The sequence below is a fragment of the Aythya fuligula genome, chromosome 2 (genome assembly GCF_009819795.1).
Source record: "Aythya fuligula isolate bAytFul2 chromosome 2, bAytFul2.pri, whole genome shotgun sequence".
Classification (NCBI taxonomy): Eukaryota; Metazoa; Chordata; class Aves; order Anseriformes; family Anatidae; genus Aythya; species Aythya fuligula.
Genome location: NC_045560.1, coordinates 20,691,896 through 20,712,649, shown reverse-complemented (window position 1 = coordinate 20,712,649; position 20,754 = coordinate 20,691,896). Strand labels below are relative to the sequence as shown.

At 35.7% G+C, this 20,754-nt stretch overlaps 1 protein-coding gene across 1 annotated transcript in view; it reads left to right on the top strand.

Annotated features, from left to right (window-relative positions):
* Positions 1-20,754, top strand: part of MALRD1 (MAM and LDL receptor class A domain containing 1) — a 253,692-nt gene that overhangs the window by 114,080 nt on the left and 118,858 nt on the right. Inside the window, exons 26-27 of the mRNA XM_032182284.1 lie at positions 10,538-10,783; positions 13,885-14,042. Coding sequence (XP_032038175.1) covers positions 10,538-10,783; positions 13,885-14,042 — 404 coding nt within the window. The remainder of the gene's footprint in view (positions 1-10,537; positions 10,784-13,884; positions 14,043-20,754) is intronic.

Here is a 20,754-nt window from a genome sequence, read left to right as displayed (position 1 = left end):
AACTGAGAAAGTGCTTTTTTGATATATGGAAACTTCCAAGCAACCCAGAACACAGACAAAGGGTATGTCACCAATAATCATAGAAGCTATCCTCCAGAAAAAAAAGATGGAAGGTTATTGATTGAGGTCACATGCTCTTCACCAAGCACACAAACAAAACAACAACAAGAACAAAAAAAATTAGATTTTCTTTTTTGCCAGACCAGGTAGGAAATACGTTAGTGAAATGGAGAGATGAGAGGTTCTTTCTGTGTTTCCATTTTAGTAAATACTTATTTGTTTGAGGAAATCCCTCATATTGGTGTGTTGCATTTTTAGTTCTCTGAGTGAAAATGAAGTTCGGGTGAAGGAGAGAGATGATAAAACCAGCTTAATGTGCATAATGAATCTTTACAAAAAGTAAATCCAAATTTTATAGGCTTATATAAGACTTGAACTATTTAGTGTGGGATTGAGCTCCAAGACTTATATCAGATGTCTAGATGTGATTCAATGTGTTATGTATCTAAATTCCAACTATAGACAGTATACTATATTGCTCTTTTGCTGCCCAGCCACTCAGGAGAAATCTCTGTGGTGCTGACAGATGTGTAGCACAGGATATAAGGAAAGCCTATGCCCTCAGGTGGAGCAGCTGCTAATGAGGAAGAATATTCTGCTCTATGTGTGAGGAATCAAATAAAACTCTAGGCTTCTATTTTAGCTTGATGTCATCACTCTTTGAAATCCAATGATTATACCAACTAGATCCCAATCAGTTTTAATGGGAATTTAGACACAGCATAAATGTATATCTTTCTGTGAGCTGAATGGTGTTGTGTTTTTTTTTTTGTTGTTGTTTTTTGTTTGTTTTTTTTTTTAGAACTCTTTTTTTCACATATTTAATTTTATGTCTCTTTTTCCAACACTTGTTTATACTTACCAGAAATTATTTCTGATTTGCTTTGCTGCTAGCTTAAGCAGAAATGACTGCCAAGTGATGTGACATTGAGGAGTTAAGTTGACAGCCTCAGAGACTGTTTATTATAACATTGGTGCAGCATCTTGTTTAGGATGTGACACACATTCTTTTAGCTGTAGCTTAAGCAGTTGTGGGGTGGCAGTGCATGAGGTACTCTCCCTCTGATGTCTGCTTCTGGTCATGTCCAGTGGCTGCAACCTGCTGCTTGGAGTGGCTGTATTCCCTTCTTCATACATCTAACAAAGAGATGAGTTGATTTAAAATAAATAAAAAAATATTTTCTCATTAGATCCTTCTATTCCAATCTTCTCCCTTTGAAATCCTTTTGCTTTTTATCTGCTTTTACAGGGTGTAATTTCAGGCCTTCAGTCCCTCATCTATTTCTGCTCAGACCAGGTCAAAGACATTTTTGTATACAGAACTGCAGTAGCATTGCCCCACACCTGGATGCTGCAGTTATTCAAGCCAGAAATTAAGGAGACAATAATTTAGATTCAAGACACTAATTTAGATTCTAGACATTAAATTCAGACTGAATGGTCTCTGGCAAGTAATACTAAGGAAAGTAACACCTCTGATATTACTGTGCAAATTACTTGTGGACACATAAGGCAAAATCAGAGAAGGAAAGCTCAAGGTAAAATTTCTTTAGTTGCATTAATCCACTGTTACTCAGATGACAGATAACAGGTATGGTGTCCACATGCAGCAAGGTTCATGGCAGAGGCTGAGGATGATGGTTGATACCAGATTAGCTGCAGAAGAGAATTTAAAAATTCAGAATACTGGCTTTCAAATAATAGAAATTAAGAGATTAGGGTTAATTTATAGCTGGTATGGGAAAAGTCCTTCAAACATGGTTTCTTGTTTAATTTGCATTTGCTTTGAAGATCTTTCTATTTCTTTTAAGGACTTTAATGTAATTGAAATAATGGTAGACTTCAATATCTTTAATATTCTGTGTGATTTATCCAGCACTGCCTTTTTTTTTTTTTGTCAGATACCTAGTATTGTAGTACTTTTATTTTTTTTTTCTAATCTTGGTGAAGTGTCTATGAATTTTCTGCATAAAATTTCAAATTTATCACACCTTTGCCTTAAAACAATTAAATCTCAGGTATTACATCTCAGCTTGAGTATAACTAAAGAATAATTTAAATCTTTTGTCAAATAATAGAAAAGTATTATTTCACAGAATCACAGAATTGAAGGAGTTGGAAGGGACCTTGAAAGATCATTGGGTCCAACCCCCTGCCAAAGCAGGTTCCTTAGAGCAGGCTGCCCAGGTAGATGTCCAGACAGGCCTTGAATACCTCCACAGAAGGAGACTCCACAACCTCCCTGGGCAGCCTGTTCCAGTGCTCCATCACCCTCACCATGAAGAAGTTCTTTCGCATGTCAGTGTGGAACTTCCTGTTCTCTATCTTGTGGCCGTTACCCCTTGTAAATCCCCGCAAACCACTGCAAAGAGGTTGGCCATATCCCTCTGTCTCCCACACCTCAGGTATTTATACACATTGATGAGATCCCCTCTCAGTCTTCTTTTCTCCAGGCTGAACAGACACAGGTCTCTCAGCCATTCCTCATAAGGAAGATGTTTCAGGTCCTGTATCATCATTGTGGCCTTCCGCTGGACTCTTTCCAGGAGATCCCTGTCTTTTTGGTACCAGGGAGCCAGGAACTGGACACAGGACTCCAGATGAGGCCTGACCAGGGCAGAGTAGAGGGAGAGGTTCACCTCCCTTGACCTGCTGGCCTTGCTCCTTTTAATGCATGCCAGGATCCCATTGGCCCTCTTGGCCACAAGGGCACAGTGCTGGCTCATGGTCAACCTGTCGTCCACCAGGACCCCCAGGTCCTTCTCCTCAGAGCTCCTCTCCAGCAGGTCATCCCCCAGCCTGTACTGGTATATGTGGTTGTTCCTTCCCAGGTGCAGGACTCTACACTTGCTCTTACTAAACCTCATTTGGTTTCTTCCTTCCCATCTCTCCAGCTGGTCCAGGTCTCGCTGAATGGCAGCACAGCCTTCTGGTGTGTCAGCCACTCCTCCTAGCTTTGTGCCATTGGCATACTTGCTGAGGGCAGACACTATTCCCTCATCAAGGCCATTGATGAAGATGTTGAATGAGACCAGACCCAGCACCAACCCCTGGGGAACACCACTAGTCAATTTGACAGAAAGGTTTCCAGGGTATTTGTAGTAAATGTTATTCTATGTAGCCAAATTAAATTACAAGGCCTGCTGATAGCACAACAGCCAAATACCTTTCTCGTAATAGCGCTCTTTGCAGTTGTGTACAATATGATATTTTCCCATTCTCCACTTCTTACATGTTTTTAAGGAGGTATTTGTGATTTTGCAGGGTTGCATGAAAAACTTGTTGTCATCCAATAAATTTAAAGTTAACTCTACTGCTTTATTTTTATTGTTTTTCATTTCAGACCTTTTCACTGGTTGAATGTGTGCTTACACTTGTTGAGCAATATAGTTTATAAACACATATTTTGTTCAGTGTCATACAGAGCACTTTGTGTAACTGGATAGAGAATGAAAAAGCATTAAAAGATGTGATATCACAAATTATTTTATTAGACTGATAAAAGCTGACTTGAGAAATGTTTTTCTACAAAAAACAAAGCAATCTATTTTATGTGATGAACATGCGGATGATTTAGTATGACAAGGTGTTGCATTAAGAAAAAGTTTCCATCAATTTCAGTGAATGAGACCCAGAATGTCAATGCATATTTTTTTTCTTAAGAGTAGTCCTATCTGTGCTATCTTAAGTGAACATTTTGTCTCCCTCCTTATACAAAGAGGAAAAGATCCCTTCTGTACCAGAGATATTGCTGTTCTGTGCCAGGCAGGGCCAGAGATGGATTCATGTACATCAGACAATTTACTCCCTCTGGAATCAATTTCTGTGAAAGATTCTTACATGATTCTGTATAGTGACTTTTAGGAGCCATTCAGATGTATCCAAATGCAATTTCCAAAGAGAATAACTTCCAGGTAGATGATATATATAGGTCAAAAATCTATTTCAGTCATGAAGTTAAAGTAGTAAGGCTGCTTTAACCAAGGGAGAGCATAATTCTTGCCTTTTGTCCTTGAGGAACAACCCAAGACTGACCTCCTGAATTCTGAGAGAGGATTGGCACCTTAGTGGAGATAACAATTTCTATCAATTAGAAATGCTAATTTGAGAGCTTGGTTATCAAATTAGTATCTAGTGTTGTAGTTCTGTACGGTGCATACAAAGCATCATCTACTGATTTGTTGACTTGGAAAGATTCAGAGATATATTTTGGATGCAAAAAGAATCTTGAATTTGGTTTCTTAACTTTGAACTAATGAGACCTAATTCATCATAAATTAGAATGCCACATGATTCTAATGATTTCATCACAACCATAGCTTAGAATTCGTCCATATTTTGAAGTTGGCTACTGTTGGCTAGGCTTCAAAAGAATATTTTAAGAAAGTATTTAGCTTCTGTGGGACTTGCAGGTGAAAGTTTGTGTCAGATAAATATGAGTTTTGTGATTACTGGTTATTAATTTTCAGATCTATTTATACTTTTTTGTTTGTTTCCCTTACCTTCCTTTCTCAGCAGAGAACAGCTGAATGGCAGAGCTTGCAAAGGAATGAGTGCATCTGAACTGATCATATGTAAATTTAGGCTAGATGCTAAAAATGTTCCTTATATAAAGACCAAAAAATAGTGTTCTGGTAGCGACAATGGAGAAATTTACTAGTTATATTGAAGGAAGAGGAATTGCTTGAGATTGTTACCTTTCATAACACCAAACTGGACTTTGTGATTTGAGTGATTTGAGTGATTTCTTTTAAGACCCAGTTTCCCATGAAGTAGAATTTCATGAGGGTTCTCTTTCCAATCTTAAACTTTTCTGTTCTTTCTTTGTTCAATCACTTGTTAAGCTTGTGTGCCTCAAAAAGTGCCGCTACAGATGAATGCATTCTGAATTGAGGTACAATTAATCGAGCTATCATTGCTCAGGGAAATAAATCATTGTGCTTGGTTGGAAGATATAAATGAGGATAATCAATAAAAATTGCTTTTGTTTTAATGGTTTTAATGCTAAAATATATTGTTCTGGAGAAACGTAAGGAGCAGAACTACTTAATCACATTAGGAGATGTTAACAGTACCAGTGACATTTGGAATATACAGGTTCCTAATACAACCTTTACTTGCAGAATCTCACCTCAGACTACTTACGCTAACTTCATAAGTATAATTTTCATCCTCTTCACTTTCATTGTCTAACAACAAACATGACTGTTACACAGAGGAAAGGGAAAAGATGACCATATTAGAAGATATGTGTTTCTTTGAGATACTGAGTGATTAGAGTTGGTTGGTATCTTTCCCTTCCGCAAAGCATAACGCATTTTTCATTTTTCTATTGGCCTTTCTAGTGGAAGCTCAAAGGTGTGTGGAAACCTGGTCAAGGCATCAATAAAATCTTTTAATCATCTTGTTCTCTTTAGCTCAGTATAGCATTCTGTGTGAGACGGATAGAAAGTTCTGTAATATCATCTGGTGAATCCCAAATCCCAAAATTTATTCCTTCTGAGCAATGAGAGATTTAGGATTTATAGGTGCCATGAGATTCAGTTTAATCAGTTTTGGACTTTTTTAGTTTAGCCTACATCTGACTCTTACTCAAGTATTGCTGAAGACTTTATATAGAGCTGGTTTTAAATTCTGCAATTGTTCATAGGATTTCTCCCCAAATTATATTTGCTGCAGTTCTGTACAATTGATTATACGGTTCTCACCAAATTATATTTACTGCAGTTCTGTACATCCATTTGTACATCACTAAGGATATTTCTTTGAGGATTCCTTTGTATTCTACATGTTTATATTGTTGAATATTAACACTGATTAAAGTGATTAGATTGATATTTGTAAATGGGAATAATCCCAAACTAATGATACATATACATCATTCAGTATCTTCCCCTTTGAACACTAGACAGTCTTATGCCAATTTAAAGACTTTTCTGAACCACCTCACAGTGTCTAACTTCTAAAAAACAAACAAACAAACAAACAAAAAAACAGTTCCTGGAGGAGACTTCTGAAGTCTCAATATAATCTTGAGGACACTTAACAGTCAGTGACTATTTTGTACTTTACTGGTTAAACTATGTCTTTTTTGTTATTTACTAGAGAAAGGGTTCCTAAAAGTAGTCTATTCTGCTCCTTCTAGCTGAGGAACCAGGGGTGCTCAGACCCTGGGACTCCATGTCTGTCACTTTGTCTCAGCTAGGTCTGATCCCTACAAAAGAACATCCTCTGGCCTCAAGAGTCAGGGATGTGATTGTAAATGAGAGCTGGTAGGCCAGGCTTTGCGTAGAATTTGAGGGAAGCATGTTCCACCTGTCACTTTTACTGAGCACAGTCCAGCATCTCTGGCAAATTGTACAAAACAGATTTATCAATGCATTTCAGGTCAATGCCCTTACACCATATGCTTTGGGCAACAACCCTTTAGCAAACAAATAGCAATTAGATCTTTAAACCAGAGGTTATAACTAAACCACATTGGTCTCTAAGTCAGAAATGTCATCAGCTATGCATCACTCCTGGCTTTGATCCAAACACTGTAACATTTAGCTGTCCGGGCAAGGTTTCAATGTACAGTTATAAAGCATAGTTTAGGTGAGCTGTACTTCTAAAGTGCGTGATTCAAGTTCAAGTCAAGCCTGGAGACCTTCAGAAGCCAACTTTACTGGCTTCATCACAGAGCTGCTGAACCAAGATATTCTCACATGAGCACAGAGCACAGGGTTTGTTTGTCTGACTTCTATGGTGGAGAGCTGGAGGCGCAGAATGAGTTTAAGCCTTTTGATACAAGAATGCATATGCAAAAGCAAAACATTTAAATAGTTTAAAGTCTCAAAATATTTTAAATTATTGAACATATTTTAAGTATTTTGGATTTTGTATATAAGCAACGTTTCTTCTGCTTGTGTTCTTGCTAAGGAGTTCAAGCTGGGAGTATTTAGGCTTAATATATTGCAAACCTAAATTTCATTTCATTTTATTTCATTTTATTTTCTAGGAGTTGACTCAAGTAAGTGATTTAAGCTTTTAAGATCAGTATTTAATTTTTCTTAAGGTAGTAAATGCATATGATGATGATGATACTATTTTTTTCTGGAAAAAAGCTTTTGCTTAAAGTACATGTGGATTGCTTTTTTGTCTGTGTTTCTTTGTCTTTCTTCAACAAGATAGGTTGTATATTTCTGCTTGGATTTGGAAAGGGAATATTGTATATTGTATATAAGAATTGCTGTATTCCTGTTCACATTATCCATAGACATCAACTTTCCTAGGAAAGTATACATATATATACTATATATATATATATATATATATATATACACACTATACTATATATATACATGTATATGAGACTTAATCCACCCTACTAGCACTGGAATAATCATTAAACATGCTAGTATCATGCTGAGGACAATGCAGAACGCAGCTCAGACACAACCTGAAAAAGTAGTGAAGTTTGTAGTAATGACATAGACTGATATAAAAATTATCCAGCTCATATAAAAGTCCTGTTATGGCACAACATATGGTTTCAAAGATTACAGAATATTTTTTCCCCCTCTGGAATTACTTCTTTAAGGAAACAAACCATTCTTGCTAGATTTAGAAATTTACATGAATAAGACATGCTGATGCTGTTTCTTAATATAAATGTATTTTCCATAATTTATTGCTGTTCTGCTTCAATGCTACAATGTAAATACCATGTTATCTTTATTACTATTCTAAATCTTTTAAAGTTCATTGATCTAGAAGATTAGCCATACTCTATTTCTGCTAGTAGGATTATTTTCTCTCTTGATGTTTGCAGGAACAATTTTTTCTCAAAATCTAAGAGAAGCACCTTTATAATTAAAGGTTATTATTGATTGCCCTAATTATGTATTTTAAAATATAGATGTTCTATCTATTAATTTTGCTCAAGTCATTTAAACAAGGGGATTATTGACCAATGCAGCAGTTCTCCTCTTTTGTATAAATTCTCAATATGGAGATTATTGATCTGAAAGACACTAAGAGATCCTTTGAGTCCATTACAGTCTAGTGTGTCGATGTAATTAGTACATAGGGGAAAAAACCTACATGCTAATAATTTTTAAGAAACACTGTTCAGATGAAGAAGTTACTGAGCCTTACTAGGTAGAAGTCCCTTTCAATTAATTTTCTCTATTTCACCCACAATAACCTATATAATGTTTACATTCATTGGGTTGAGAATAAAAGTAGAGAGGAAAGGAAGAGATCTCCAAAAAACTTTTCTTACAGTTGTTCCCTGCCCAGTTATGAAATATGACATTTAAACAGAAAACATACAAACATACTGTGGAAGTACATCCAGAAACAAGTCACGTTACAGACTCAGTTAGACAGTGTAATATCATTCATTACACATGCTTGAATAGAGTCATTCATGCCAGGATTCAAGATAGATTTTTCTTTTGCCTCAAATAACAAAGAGTTCCACTTTTCAACACCACTTTATTTTCAACATGAAATTGGAAGCAAAGGGACCTTAAAATGCTATAGGTATTGCAATTATTGATCATGATGAAGAACAAGGTAAAGGGTTTCCAAGCATGGACCGCATCCTAAAATTTAAATTCCTTGTTTGAAGAAAATAAATTTAAAAGTTTAAATTCTTAGGGCAATTACATAAAAAAAAAATTTAGAGATTATAATATCTAGCTCCTAAAAATTGATGCCATCCTAAAAATTGATGCCATCTAAGTTAGGCAGAGATTTAATAACAAATTTATATCATTCTTTGGGGAACAACACACATAACTGAAATTCTGAAGATTGCTTCCCTCAAAAAGTTTGTGGAATACACTGCCTTCCAAAGGAATATAAACTGAATGGAGGTGATTGCCAGATATCTCTCCTAATAGTTTTTATCTGCAGTTTGCATTTAATACTACAGATTGTTAAAGGGGATAGGTTTCTGATGTACTTCAACTGTTTTGCAAGTTACAATAACTAAACCTTGACTTATGTATTGATTATGATGAATGCATTCTTTTGGGTAGGATTGTTTTCATACATTTTGTTTAATAAAAACCACATTGATGCTTCCATAAACTTGTAACAATGAACTTCATACAGGTCTTTTTCTTCTACTCAGAGCCTACCCATTTTCCTTGTCTCCAGCTGCGGAAACCCTTGCCTAATCTTCTTCACTCTTCTAAGTACATATCAGAGCTTTATTCTGGCTTCCACCCCTCTGTTAAGGATTTTTTCTTCCTTCTTTGAGCAACTGTTAAAAGTCATTTTTATTTTTTAAAGCACATCTATTAGGAGGATTTTTTTATTTATTTAAAAAAGTGTCTAATCCTTGTTTGTACATGTGGTGATTCAAGTCTTGTTTTTAACTTACCCAATGCATGCAGCAAAGGGGTGTGACAATTCTCAGTTGACAATTCTCTTTCACTTGGTTTGAGTCATTTGCAATTTACACTCTGGCCTAAAGAGAGTCTTTAGAGACAAAGGTTGCCAACACTCCAGCTGAATACACCATCTCTTATTTTCTTTTTGTTAATAAACCTGTTGCTTTGGACTCACAATAAAACCCAGCTGCAGCTGAATTTTATTTAGGTCTATCAGATCCTCCTTTATATTAAGATAGTGGTACTGGAAATATATTTTTAACCCTGTATGATTTTTTACCATCAGTTAATTCAAATTCTGCCTGCACTTTCATATATGTGCATATTATCATTTAATGTCTGTGAGCTAATATAGTGTCAGTTCTATTTGTAAATCAAATTCTGCTTGTGCATTTATTTGTGTCAGAGCACAATGGAAAATGAGAATGGGGAGTCCTTTTCAGAATTTTGTGTTTGTCTCCCTTCCTGGTTAGAGAATATACTGTAGGTGCACAGACCTGCGGAAACTGATCTGAAATGAAAACTTAAAGCTTGGAAATGGATCCTGTGAAATTAGTCCTCCAGTGTTGAAGCTGTACAATAGCAGAATTATCCTTAAATAATGCCAGGACTACTGCACAAAAAGGACAACATCACCCCATTGAACTCGTTTGCAAAAGAAAAATGCATTAAAAGGCAAACCTCTGTAGTTAAAATATAAAAGCTTTTTCTTCCAAATTGGGGCTGCTAAACTAAGCTCAACTTTGCAGCTAAAATAGAATGGTTTAATCCTACACCACATGAAAGGAGAATGTCAGCAATTAAGTCAGACTAGAAAGCTTTGTTAGTGAAGGAATGCCTGGCTGGAACTTGCCCTCAAAGGCTTTACAAGGAAAACAGTCATTTATTTAGGCAATCTCTTGACAAAATACAAAAGAAATAAACTGATAATGGATTGGCACTTCAGGGGAACCAAAGGCTTTTAATAAAACTGCCGTGGACCACCCTCCTCCTCCTAAATATCAAACTCTCTGTGATGTAACCTTCCAGTAACCTTGCTGGAATGCATGGCAGTGTGATTCACCAGGATACCCCCATTCTTCTCCTTTCAGGCTCCTGCTCACATGGCTATTGGCAATGTCAGAACGGCAAGTGTTACAGACCAGAACAAAGCTGCGATTTTGAAGACAACTGTGGGGATAATACAGATGAGAGTGAATGCGGCACTTCCTGCACCTTTGAGAACGGCAGCTGTGGCTGGCAAAATTCCCTGGCAGACAATTTTGACTGGGTGCTGGGGGTCGGCTCACCTCAAAGTCTAAGACCTCCCAGCGACCACACGCTTGGAAATAGAACTGGTATGTTGTCAGTTCATAAACGAGATGTAATTGTTTTTGTGGATCTTCTCATACCTCCCTTCAGAGGCAACAGGGGGGTTCTACATGTCTAATTAGGGTGTCATTTTTAATAAATGGCATGTGTAACAGTATCCAAATATTAATTACTGTTGTAAAATAATTTTAAGTTAGGAAAAAAAAAGATTCTTAATTGTTTTGCCTTTAACTATTTCTGTATGAGTACACCAAGATAATTTTTTTAGAGAGGCATTTGATCTGGGTGCAGCCTACAAAGATCTGTGCACTAGCTCAGATCTGAGATCCACTGGGTCCCACTCCTCCAGAGTCTGAGCTCATTTCCAGGAAGCTCCAGTTCATGTCAGAGTGTGTAATGCTGTTCTGAACATGAGGAAAGCAAGCAAACAAACAAACAAACTGGTATACAATATCTTGCATACTGGTTATTAGTACTTCTGAGTGGCAACAAAATTACTTATAGGGGTGATTTTTAAAAGGTAATAATACATTTTAATTTCTCCCTGAGAATTAATTAAAGAGAACACCTGTGAATGCTTTTTTACCTTAGGAAAATCCTTATTTATTCTCCTTAGTCATATCTAGTGTGACCTGATAAGAGATGGAAAATGGCTATTTAGGAGTTAAGAAATTATCTCAAATTTTGAAGTTACCGACAATGACTATTTATAGTTCAATTTGGGATAATTTAAAGAAAATACATTTAAACAAACATATCTCCCTTATAGGCAACAGTGCAGCTCCTTGACTTGTTCTGGCAAAGCAGCCTCTTCTCATTCTTGCTGCAGGCTCCATGCCTTCTTCCTTTGTCTTTGAAGTTCCCATAGCCCAGGCAAAGTTGTTACTGAAGCTGAGCTCAGACCTGATCTTAATACGAAATATGCCACAGCAGGTGAAGGTGTAGGGTGTATGTGTAGGACAAAATTAAATAAAACCAAGGATATGTAGGGACTATCTTTCATTTATCTTTAAAAATATCTGGTTCTGGTACAACACAGATTTATGCATGTCTGTGTTGTATATACTGAATTGGCTTTAAAAAATGAATAAAATGTTTTTTAGTCTTGATATCATGCTTTCAAATATCATAGAATCATATCATAGAATGGCTTGGATTGGAAGGGAACTTAAAGATCATCTAATTCCAATCCCCTTGCCATGGGCAGGGATGCCACGCAGTAGGTCAGGTTGCCCAGGGCACCATCCAACCTGGCCTTGAACACTTCCAGGGATGGGGAATCCATATCTCTGGGCAACCTGTTTCAGAGCCTCACCACCCTCTGAGTAAAGAATTTCCTTCTAACCTCTAATCTAAAGCTCCCCTCTTTTAGTTTAAAACCATTTCCCCTTGTCATTGTCTGCCTGAGCAAAAAGTTGCTCTCCATTTTTTTACAAGCCACCTTTAAGTACTAAAAAACTGCAATAATGTCACACTGAGGCAGAATTCGTTTCACTTTTGACAATTTTACTGTAGCCAAAAGTTTAAAGGTGATGGCTGTATCGTTAGAACTGATAGCTCTTAATAAGTGCGTTCATCATGAGAGAACCAAAACAAAATTCAGTTCAATTGTTAAAATTTTCTCTTATGGGATAGAGACTGTGTTATTCAGGGATCCTTCTGGTCCTCGTACAAAGAAAGAGGGATTTCAACCCTTACTTCCAAAACCACAGTTCTTGAGCTTGCACCTAGCAATTGCTTATTTCTGGCTCCCCTAATTAGTGCCTCGCTTATCAACATCAAATTGTTGAGAATTTGATTAGAATTAGAATTATCCCACTCTCATTGGAATTAAGTGACTTTCAATTACTTCCTAGCCAAGCTTGGCTAGCCATGACCAGTTGGCAGGCAGAGCATACTACATCTCGAGTCTGCCCCTCACTCAGTCAAGTTTCCTTCCAAGGAAGACTGGTAGGTTTTTATTTGTTTGTGTGTTTCCCTCCAAAAAGAAATCATTTTCCTAGTATGAAATAGGTGTTAATATAAACATCAACATGTGAAGCACTCAATCCATCCTAGCCAAAGCTTCCTAGCAAACATCAACACCATGTTATGGTGTGCTTTTGATATCTCATGGTGTTTATGTACATGGCTGTTTTTAACACACAAAACAGCAGATGTGGAAAAAAAAGAAATTTTCATTTGTGTTTTCTATGTATATTTTAAAATAAAATATTTATCTCAAAAATGTCACTACATTTGTTAAGACTATGCTTGGCCTCAGGGATGAAGCAATGTTCTCACCCCCTAATATTATGGCAAACATCTATAGCCATAAGTGAGCTAGAGAAGTGTCAAAGTTAGAATGAATGTTTTTTACTCCATGGGGCTTTTATCTCTAATTCATATACAAAATTCAATTGATGTGCAGTTATAATTTGTCAGTGTGCTGTTTATACAATGCTTATGTTATGTGAACTATAAGTTCGTTGCTTGCACAAAGGAAAAAACAACAACAACAACAACAACAACAACAACAACAACAACAACAACAAAAAAAAAAAAAAAAAAAACAGAAACCTGCAGAACTTATTATACTTCTGATTAAAATAAGAATGGGAAACTCAGGGAGCATATCAGTTTCAGAATATATTAACTGTAGGCATTTGTCTTTGCAACTTCCTCTGAGTAAATAATTTAAATTTGATTTAATGTTCATACAATAATGAGTACAGCTGGCCAAAAGTAATGGGAATCCTTAGGGATACCTAATGATTTATATGTGTTTTTTTTCTATGGCTTGACTTGATATTTTGAAGGTTATCTTTCAGAAAAAATTAATCATGAAATTTATCACTGTGTGGGCATTATATACTGTCAAAATAGCAACTAGTGTTGTTGAACAAGGAGATATGACCAAGGTATCTGGGAAACATGGAATTATTCTCTGTTCCCAGCTTATTCCTGATATAACAAGTATACAAGGAAAATTATCGGGTAATTCTTTAACCTAGGTAGAGGTTCACTAGCACAGGATGCATTTGGGAACCATGTTTCATATCTCTGCATTTGTATTGCTGAATTTTGGTCATGGAATCTAATTTGAATGTCAAAAACAATTTTTCAGGAATACATAATTTCATTTCAGGAAAATTCCTATATCTTGAGGCCACTGCAATAGGGCTAAAAGATGAAAAAGCCCATGTGAAGAGTTCCAGATTGAAAGAGTCAAGCAGGAGTTGTGTGATGAGCTTCTGGTACTTTAAGTCATCAAAAGCCGCAGGATGTATTCAGGTTCTGATTAAGGTAATCAAAAATTTGCTTTCTTTTGAATACCTGGTATCTGTTAAGGTGTGTGTGCTTCAGCAGAGTAGTTTGGCTCTGTTAGAGTGGCTTGTAGACTGAAAGAGCTCTCACTGCTTGTGTCTCCCAGGCACCTCTTAGTGCAGCTTTTTTGTTGTTGTTGTTATTCCAGTCTCTTAAAAATGCATTTGCCATTTCTCTTCCAAAATATGTTTCTCTGAAAAGTAACAGAAAAACTTTTTAGAACTTCTTTCCATTTTACCTTTCTCTTTGACACTCTCCATATCAGAGCTATTTTATTATTTTGCTGTCATATGTATCAGTAGTTACATGTTTGCAACCCTATAATTCTGATAGAATGATAACCACCAAAAAATAGCAGCCAACACAAAGTGGGAAGAAAATGCAAAAGTATGCATGTATTAAATTATTTGTCTTTTTGATGTAGACAGGCACAGAATATATAATTGGTTTTCTTTAGAAATGTCATTTTCTTTACTAATTGTGGGATGACATAAAAAATGGAAGAAAGCAAAACCTATTTAAAATTATTCAGTTACAAATAAAAACTGGTACCTTCTTTAAAAATTGGCCATGCTGTTCATTGCATGTTAAAGAAAAAGAAAAAGAAAAAAAAAAAAAAAAAACACTAAATGCTTGTAAAAGTAAGTTTTAAACCATTTTTATCATGAATAAAATACAGAAATTTATTATCAGTGTAGCAAATGTGTATATTTCAACTCCCTGTGCATGCTATGTCACCATGGGGCATTTAAATAGTATTCCAGTACAATGGCCAAATATTCCAAATTTAGATGCAGAAGAAACTTTTGCAAATGAGTTTGTGTATTTGTGCTTACCTGTATATGTACAGGAAGTGCTCATTATCCAAGTTCAAATCAATGGTGCAATTTACTAGCCACAAAGCTGTTACCTTCTCTTCGGTGTCTCTAATAAAATATTGGGATATAAATTGTTTTGGTGAACTTTTCTACTGAAAGTAGTATTTTGAGATATTCCTACTATACTTCAAGGCAGGTGCAAGAGAAGTATATTGTAAGAGATATTTTGAAGCAAAATTACGGTAAGAAAAAGTTCAGTGTATCTGTTTTAGTGGTGATGGTCCCCACCATCTTATTCAGCAGTCTTATACTGACTCACAGACAGAAGGAAACTTTAATTTTGGAACATATTTCTAAGGAGTTAAGCAAAAAAAATCAGGTGAAAGGAAAGACAGAAGTTTTATTTTTATGCTGATATGAAGATATATTTCCTAATCCCACTTAGATTGTTTCTGTTATTTAAAAAAAAAAAAAAAAAATTAGGTATCACAATAGGAAAGGAACAATAATCAAAGGATAGAAAACATTTGTTGAAGATATTTTTTTGAGGATGAATGATAATTCACCCTTTGTATAGAAAATAAAAATTAAAAAGAAGATTTAAGTATTTTACAGTAAGGGAGACCTCTTACGAGGATTTGAAATAAAAGTCTGAATATGCAGATGTATGCAGGTTTATGCGGAAGGTGAAACTAGCCATTAGTAACTTTCTCCACTGAATGTGACAAGGCCAATATACACAAGATCTTTTTAGGAAGTTCCAGGGGACCTTACTGAAGCGTTTGTCATTGTGAATTAATTCTATCCTGTTACAGATGAGCAAAGACATAATGATATTCAGGGCAAAAGTCCTGGCAAACTCACAGCAAGTGAAGCAGAGCTCCACTGGCACCACCACAGTGACAGACCAACCAGGCTGATGCACCAAACAGCTGGTGCTGGCAGCCCTTCTCCTCCAGCTGCTAGCAGACTGGTAGAGCACAGACCTCATCACTTGGTTGCTGTGGCTTTTCAGCAAAAGCTAGAAGCTACCGCAGTTGTTTCCTTAATATTGTTATTGTATTTAGCTTGTCTAAGGTGGAAAGGAGAGGAGAGAGTTACAGCTGTAGAAATGTATATCTAGCAGGTGTCACTGCTCAGATATAAGTGACTCAGAGGGTGTTTTTTGTAAGTCCCTGATTATTTTTAGTAAAGCAACCCACTGTCCTGAGTTTTCAACAGGTGAACGTACAGTAGAGATGCTGCAGATGCCCACTGATTTCTTCTGGATATTTATATTTCTAGGATAGAGTAGTTTAAAATGAAATTTTTACAAATCAATATCATTGACTTTACTTACTTATTTGGGAAGTCACTCAAGAATAAAGTCTGAGGAAACAGCTTACTCTGCCTCATAGCTCAAAATAGTCTATTTCTGCATTGATTCTTCTCACTGGCTGCGTGAAAAACAATCAACTCCTCACATTAATATAGAAGTTATAGATTTCATTGGGTTCGTGTTGCCTTCAGATTATCTGACTTCTATGTAGCTAGGGGAAAAAACTTTCCAGTTTCAAAGATTTGCGTGAAGGTTTTACTTGAGGGACTGCTGAAATCCAAAGCATACTCCAGACAATGTAGAAAATGTACAGATTTTTCACTTACCCTTCTAGACCTAATAAACTTTCTAGAGAAGTTTCTTTATCTTATGCAAAAGATAAAGTTTTCTAGTTTTTTTGTTTGTTTGTTTTTTGTTTTTAATGTTCAGTAGTTTACATTTATCTTTGTTTGTGTCCTAGTATGTTGTTTATTTAAAATAGTTTTTCTTTATTAAATCCAGGAAAATAGATATTCAGCAGAATCTGGTTTGTCTTAACATCATGGTGTAGTGGCCTTTATTTAATGAGTATCTATACAGCTGCCAAAACCCAACAATTTAAAATTCTTTACTCTCATTGTTGATCTGTGAATTGTTATTAAAAATTATATTTGAATTGCTAAAATGTGTGATCTGAGGAAGCACTAATAAGTGAGAGTAAGAAAGAACTAACCTAGTCCCAGGAGCTGTAAAGGAAATCAGTGGGGCTACTCTGAAATCCAGTATTACTTGCCAAGAAAAAAGGAAGATTAACATTTATGGTAGCTTTACTTCCAAGAACAAGATAATTTTACATTTACATGTGAATGCAGAATCTAATAACAGCACTATTAACAGCTTTTTTCCACTTTTTTAGGCTTTGTTTCAGAGAGGGTTGTTACTGAATTGAATTTGGCCCCATGAAGGATATAGGGATATGTCCAAGTAAATTGAGACTGAATCAGTGATTAAATAGGAATGAGTCAGTTTTCAGGGGAAGCATCATTTCTCAAAAATAGTTAATTTAGAATGACAAGACAAATATGCACAACCCTAGATAGGACAGACCCCATTCAGTACACTTTATATTCTTGGATTATTGTGAAGTCATTTCAATCTTCTTACCTGCAAATTACTGAAAATAATATATATGTATATATTATATTGTAATAATATGTAATTCACTGTATTCTTTTACTAAAACCAAATATAAGCATTCTTTCCAAAAAGCTTGGTGAGCCAGAATAGTACATTTGGACATGCTTGAAGAAGACAAATATATATATTATGAAGAAGGATTAAAGAATCACCCTTGTATTTTGGAATCTTGCTTATGAATACAAGCGGTTCATCAGAGCATTTGTAATTTATAATCATGATGGTTTGAGAAAGGCATATAAGAGAAATTGTCTGTATGTGAACTATTTAGTATTTTTTTATTTGTTTAAATTCTTTGAGAATATGACTTTTATCTCCCCTGGGAGGTAATGATGATGAGTAGTAAAGGTTTAGTGTGACTAAGGGCACATCTGTCATGCAGGGCAGTGCTGTATTAGAGAATTTAGCAGTCTGACATATTTAGACAGCACGATGCATACTGAATAATCAAAGTAACATAACAATATCCTGTGATATTACAATCAGAACAATAAGCCCTGCCTCTCTGACTGAAATATGCCGTTTTCTATTCCAGCCTGGCACAGTATTATACAATATGACAGATATGAAAAATGCTCTTTCAGTCTCTTCCACGCTGCACAGCTCTCCAGTGTTTTTTCATTCAACTGATTCCTTAAATCAGAGATCTCTGCCAGTGGTTTACTTTATTGATTTGTGGGCTCATAATCTCAAAGAGTGGTAGTGGTTACATAGCTGCTTTTTTAGCATATAAGGCTTTGAAGTATATAGGGAATCTCTGCAAGTCACACTTTTTTTGTTCTTTTTCTAACACCTTGCAGTGCAGACATTCAACAGTGAAAGTCATGACTTAAGCATATCTCAGGAAAAGTCTTTTAAGGATCATAGAGCTGCTATTGAATGATTTTTACTGAAGCAACGGACATCAAAATTAGATTTTTTTATATAGCAGCTGTGAAAAAAAATATTATGAAGACAAAGGGATTTTTTTTCTAAATGATTAGGTGTAGCTTTGAGGTCTGAGCTGTTTCTTTCAAATCTCTTCTTCTAAATGGGAAAAATTTGAAATTATATTAGCGTATATTTTCTTTAATATATATATATATATATATAATGCAGTATAACCTGTTGCCTGCTGGTGCCTTTTAGAAAGCACATAGCATTGTCAGACCTGAAATCCCAAGACATAATCTTCCTGAAGAACAGCTCTACCTAGAAAAACAACCAATCAAAAACAACAGAAAAATAAATAAATAATAAAAAACAAGCATTTGCAAGAGCTCCATTTAACATCAGAGAGGTGGAAAATCTTCCTTTTTTCCTTTTTCCTTTCCTTTCTTTCATACCACAAGATACCTAGGTCTTCTACTAAGAAAATTATTCCTGTTGTGAGACAAACTGAACTGCACTGTTGTTAAGTTAGCAAAACTTCCGCGAGGACTGAAGTAACACTGATGCTCATTGCAGAACATTGATTTGTTTCCAGTCTTTTCCTCCTTTAATACAACTTCCATTTTTAATTCACTGTTTGTTTTTACTGTCTTGAAGTTGTTTTAGTTTCTGGTAGTCTTTGATCTTTCTCAGGCCTGTAGTATCAAGCTGTAGTGTGCTTAAAATTACTTTGATGTATCAATAAAAGGTCTTAGCATGAAAAGAATTATTTTTGTGGTTACAGAAATCTTTTCTCTTTCTGGCCTTCAGCTTCCAACTCACAGTATCTTCAAGAACAGAAAGAAATAAATAAAAGAAGGAAAAGAAACAGAGAAAGAGGGGAAAAGGGAGAGAGAAAAAGAAGAAGGAAAGGAAAGGGAAAACAAGGCAAGGCAGTGGTTATGTTTTTGTTGTTGTTTTTCTATAATTTATTTCATAAAGATAGAGGTATCTGATTCCAATTTGTTTTATGCAAGGGTCAGACTAGACAGGTTTTAGCACCTGTTACACTGTGAATAATCTATGTGTGTACTTGTATGTTGACCCCTTTGTGTTAGGTAATGATGAATTAAATGAAAAATGAAAGACTGCTTTAAGTAGTTGTTAAATCATTGCATGCACTGACATTCTACCATGGTGGCAGAGATGATCATTCACAGCAGTCAATGTAAGAAGAACTTTGAGTAACCTAAGTTTCTTCCCACTCTTACTTACCATGGAGACATACTTTTCCATAACCTGATAACTTTGTATTACCTGCCTGTGAGAGGGTTAGTGCAGAGGCAAATTGTCTGCAGTCTCATGGAAACTCCATAGTCCATTCATAGTTGTTACACTATCTCATAATGATGGATTCTCCATACCCAGAGGAATAAGATGCTGTGGAAGAAACATTTTTAATCATCAGGTAAAATTTAAGGGTGAAAGAATATGGTTAAAACTGAATACAAGAACAGAATTGCAACACATAAAGCAATAAGATATATTATTAAAATTTGATTGTCTATTGAGAATCCTTGCGTACTGACTCCTTAGCTAGTGAAATTGGTCTCTACAGCCTAATTTGACATACTGTCCTTTTCTTATTCTCTTAATATAAAGAAACAAACTCAGAAAGTACCAAACACTTTGCATGACCTCTCAGTTGAGATGAAAGTTCTTGTTGTTTGTTTTCTCATCCTTTTTTATTTGATTTTGTTATTTTTTAAGCTGGGAAATTCAGAAGGTTATCCAAACAAACTGGACATTTTCTTTATTTTCCTGTTTCCTTGATTAATGTTTCTATTTTTTATTTTTCTTGATTATGTTGCAATTACAGTTCTAAAATTTAATCTTCTTTCCCTTCTTTAATCAGTGGCATAACTTGATAAAACAAATGGCATTCTGTTAATTGCACATACTTACTAGTTTTGCATAAAATGCATATAAGAAAAATAAATGTACAAGAAGAATGAATTGAGAATGGATCTGTGAAATACTACACAAACTTGCATGTGCTCCCTGACAAGTTTATCAGATTCAGTCCGTAAGTCTGAGTAGTAACACGGAGATTGCTTGCAATGTTATCCTAGTGCCAAATCCTGAGTGCCCTCTGTACGGGCTCCCTGTAAAAGATGTGCTTTAATGTTGCATGTATTAAATACGGTTCTGGGCCCCTCAGTTCAAGAAGGACAGGGAACTGTTTGAGAGAGTCCAGCGCAGAGCCACAAAGATGATTAAGGGAGTTCCTCATAAGTTCCCTTATGAGGAAAAGCTGAGGGGTGACCTTATTAATGTTTATAAATATGGAAAGGGTGAGTGTCAGGAGTATGGAGCCAGGCTCTTCTCAGTGACGTCTAATGATAGGACAAGGGGCGATGGGTACAAGCTGGAATATAGGAAGTTCTGCTGAAATATGAGAGAAAACTGTTTCACAGTGAGGGTGACAGAATACTGGAACGGGCTGCCCAGGGTGGTTATGGAGTCTCTT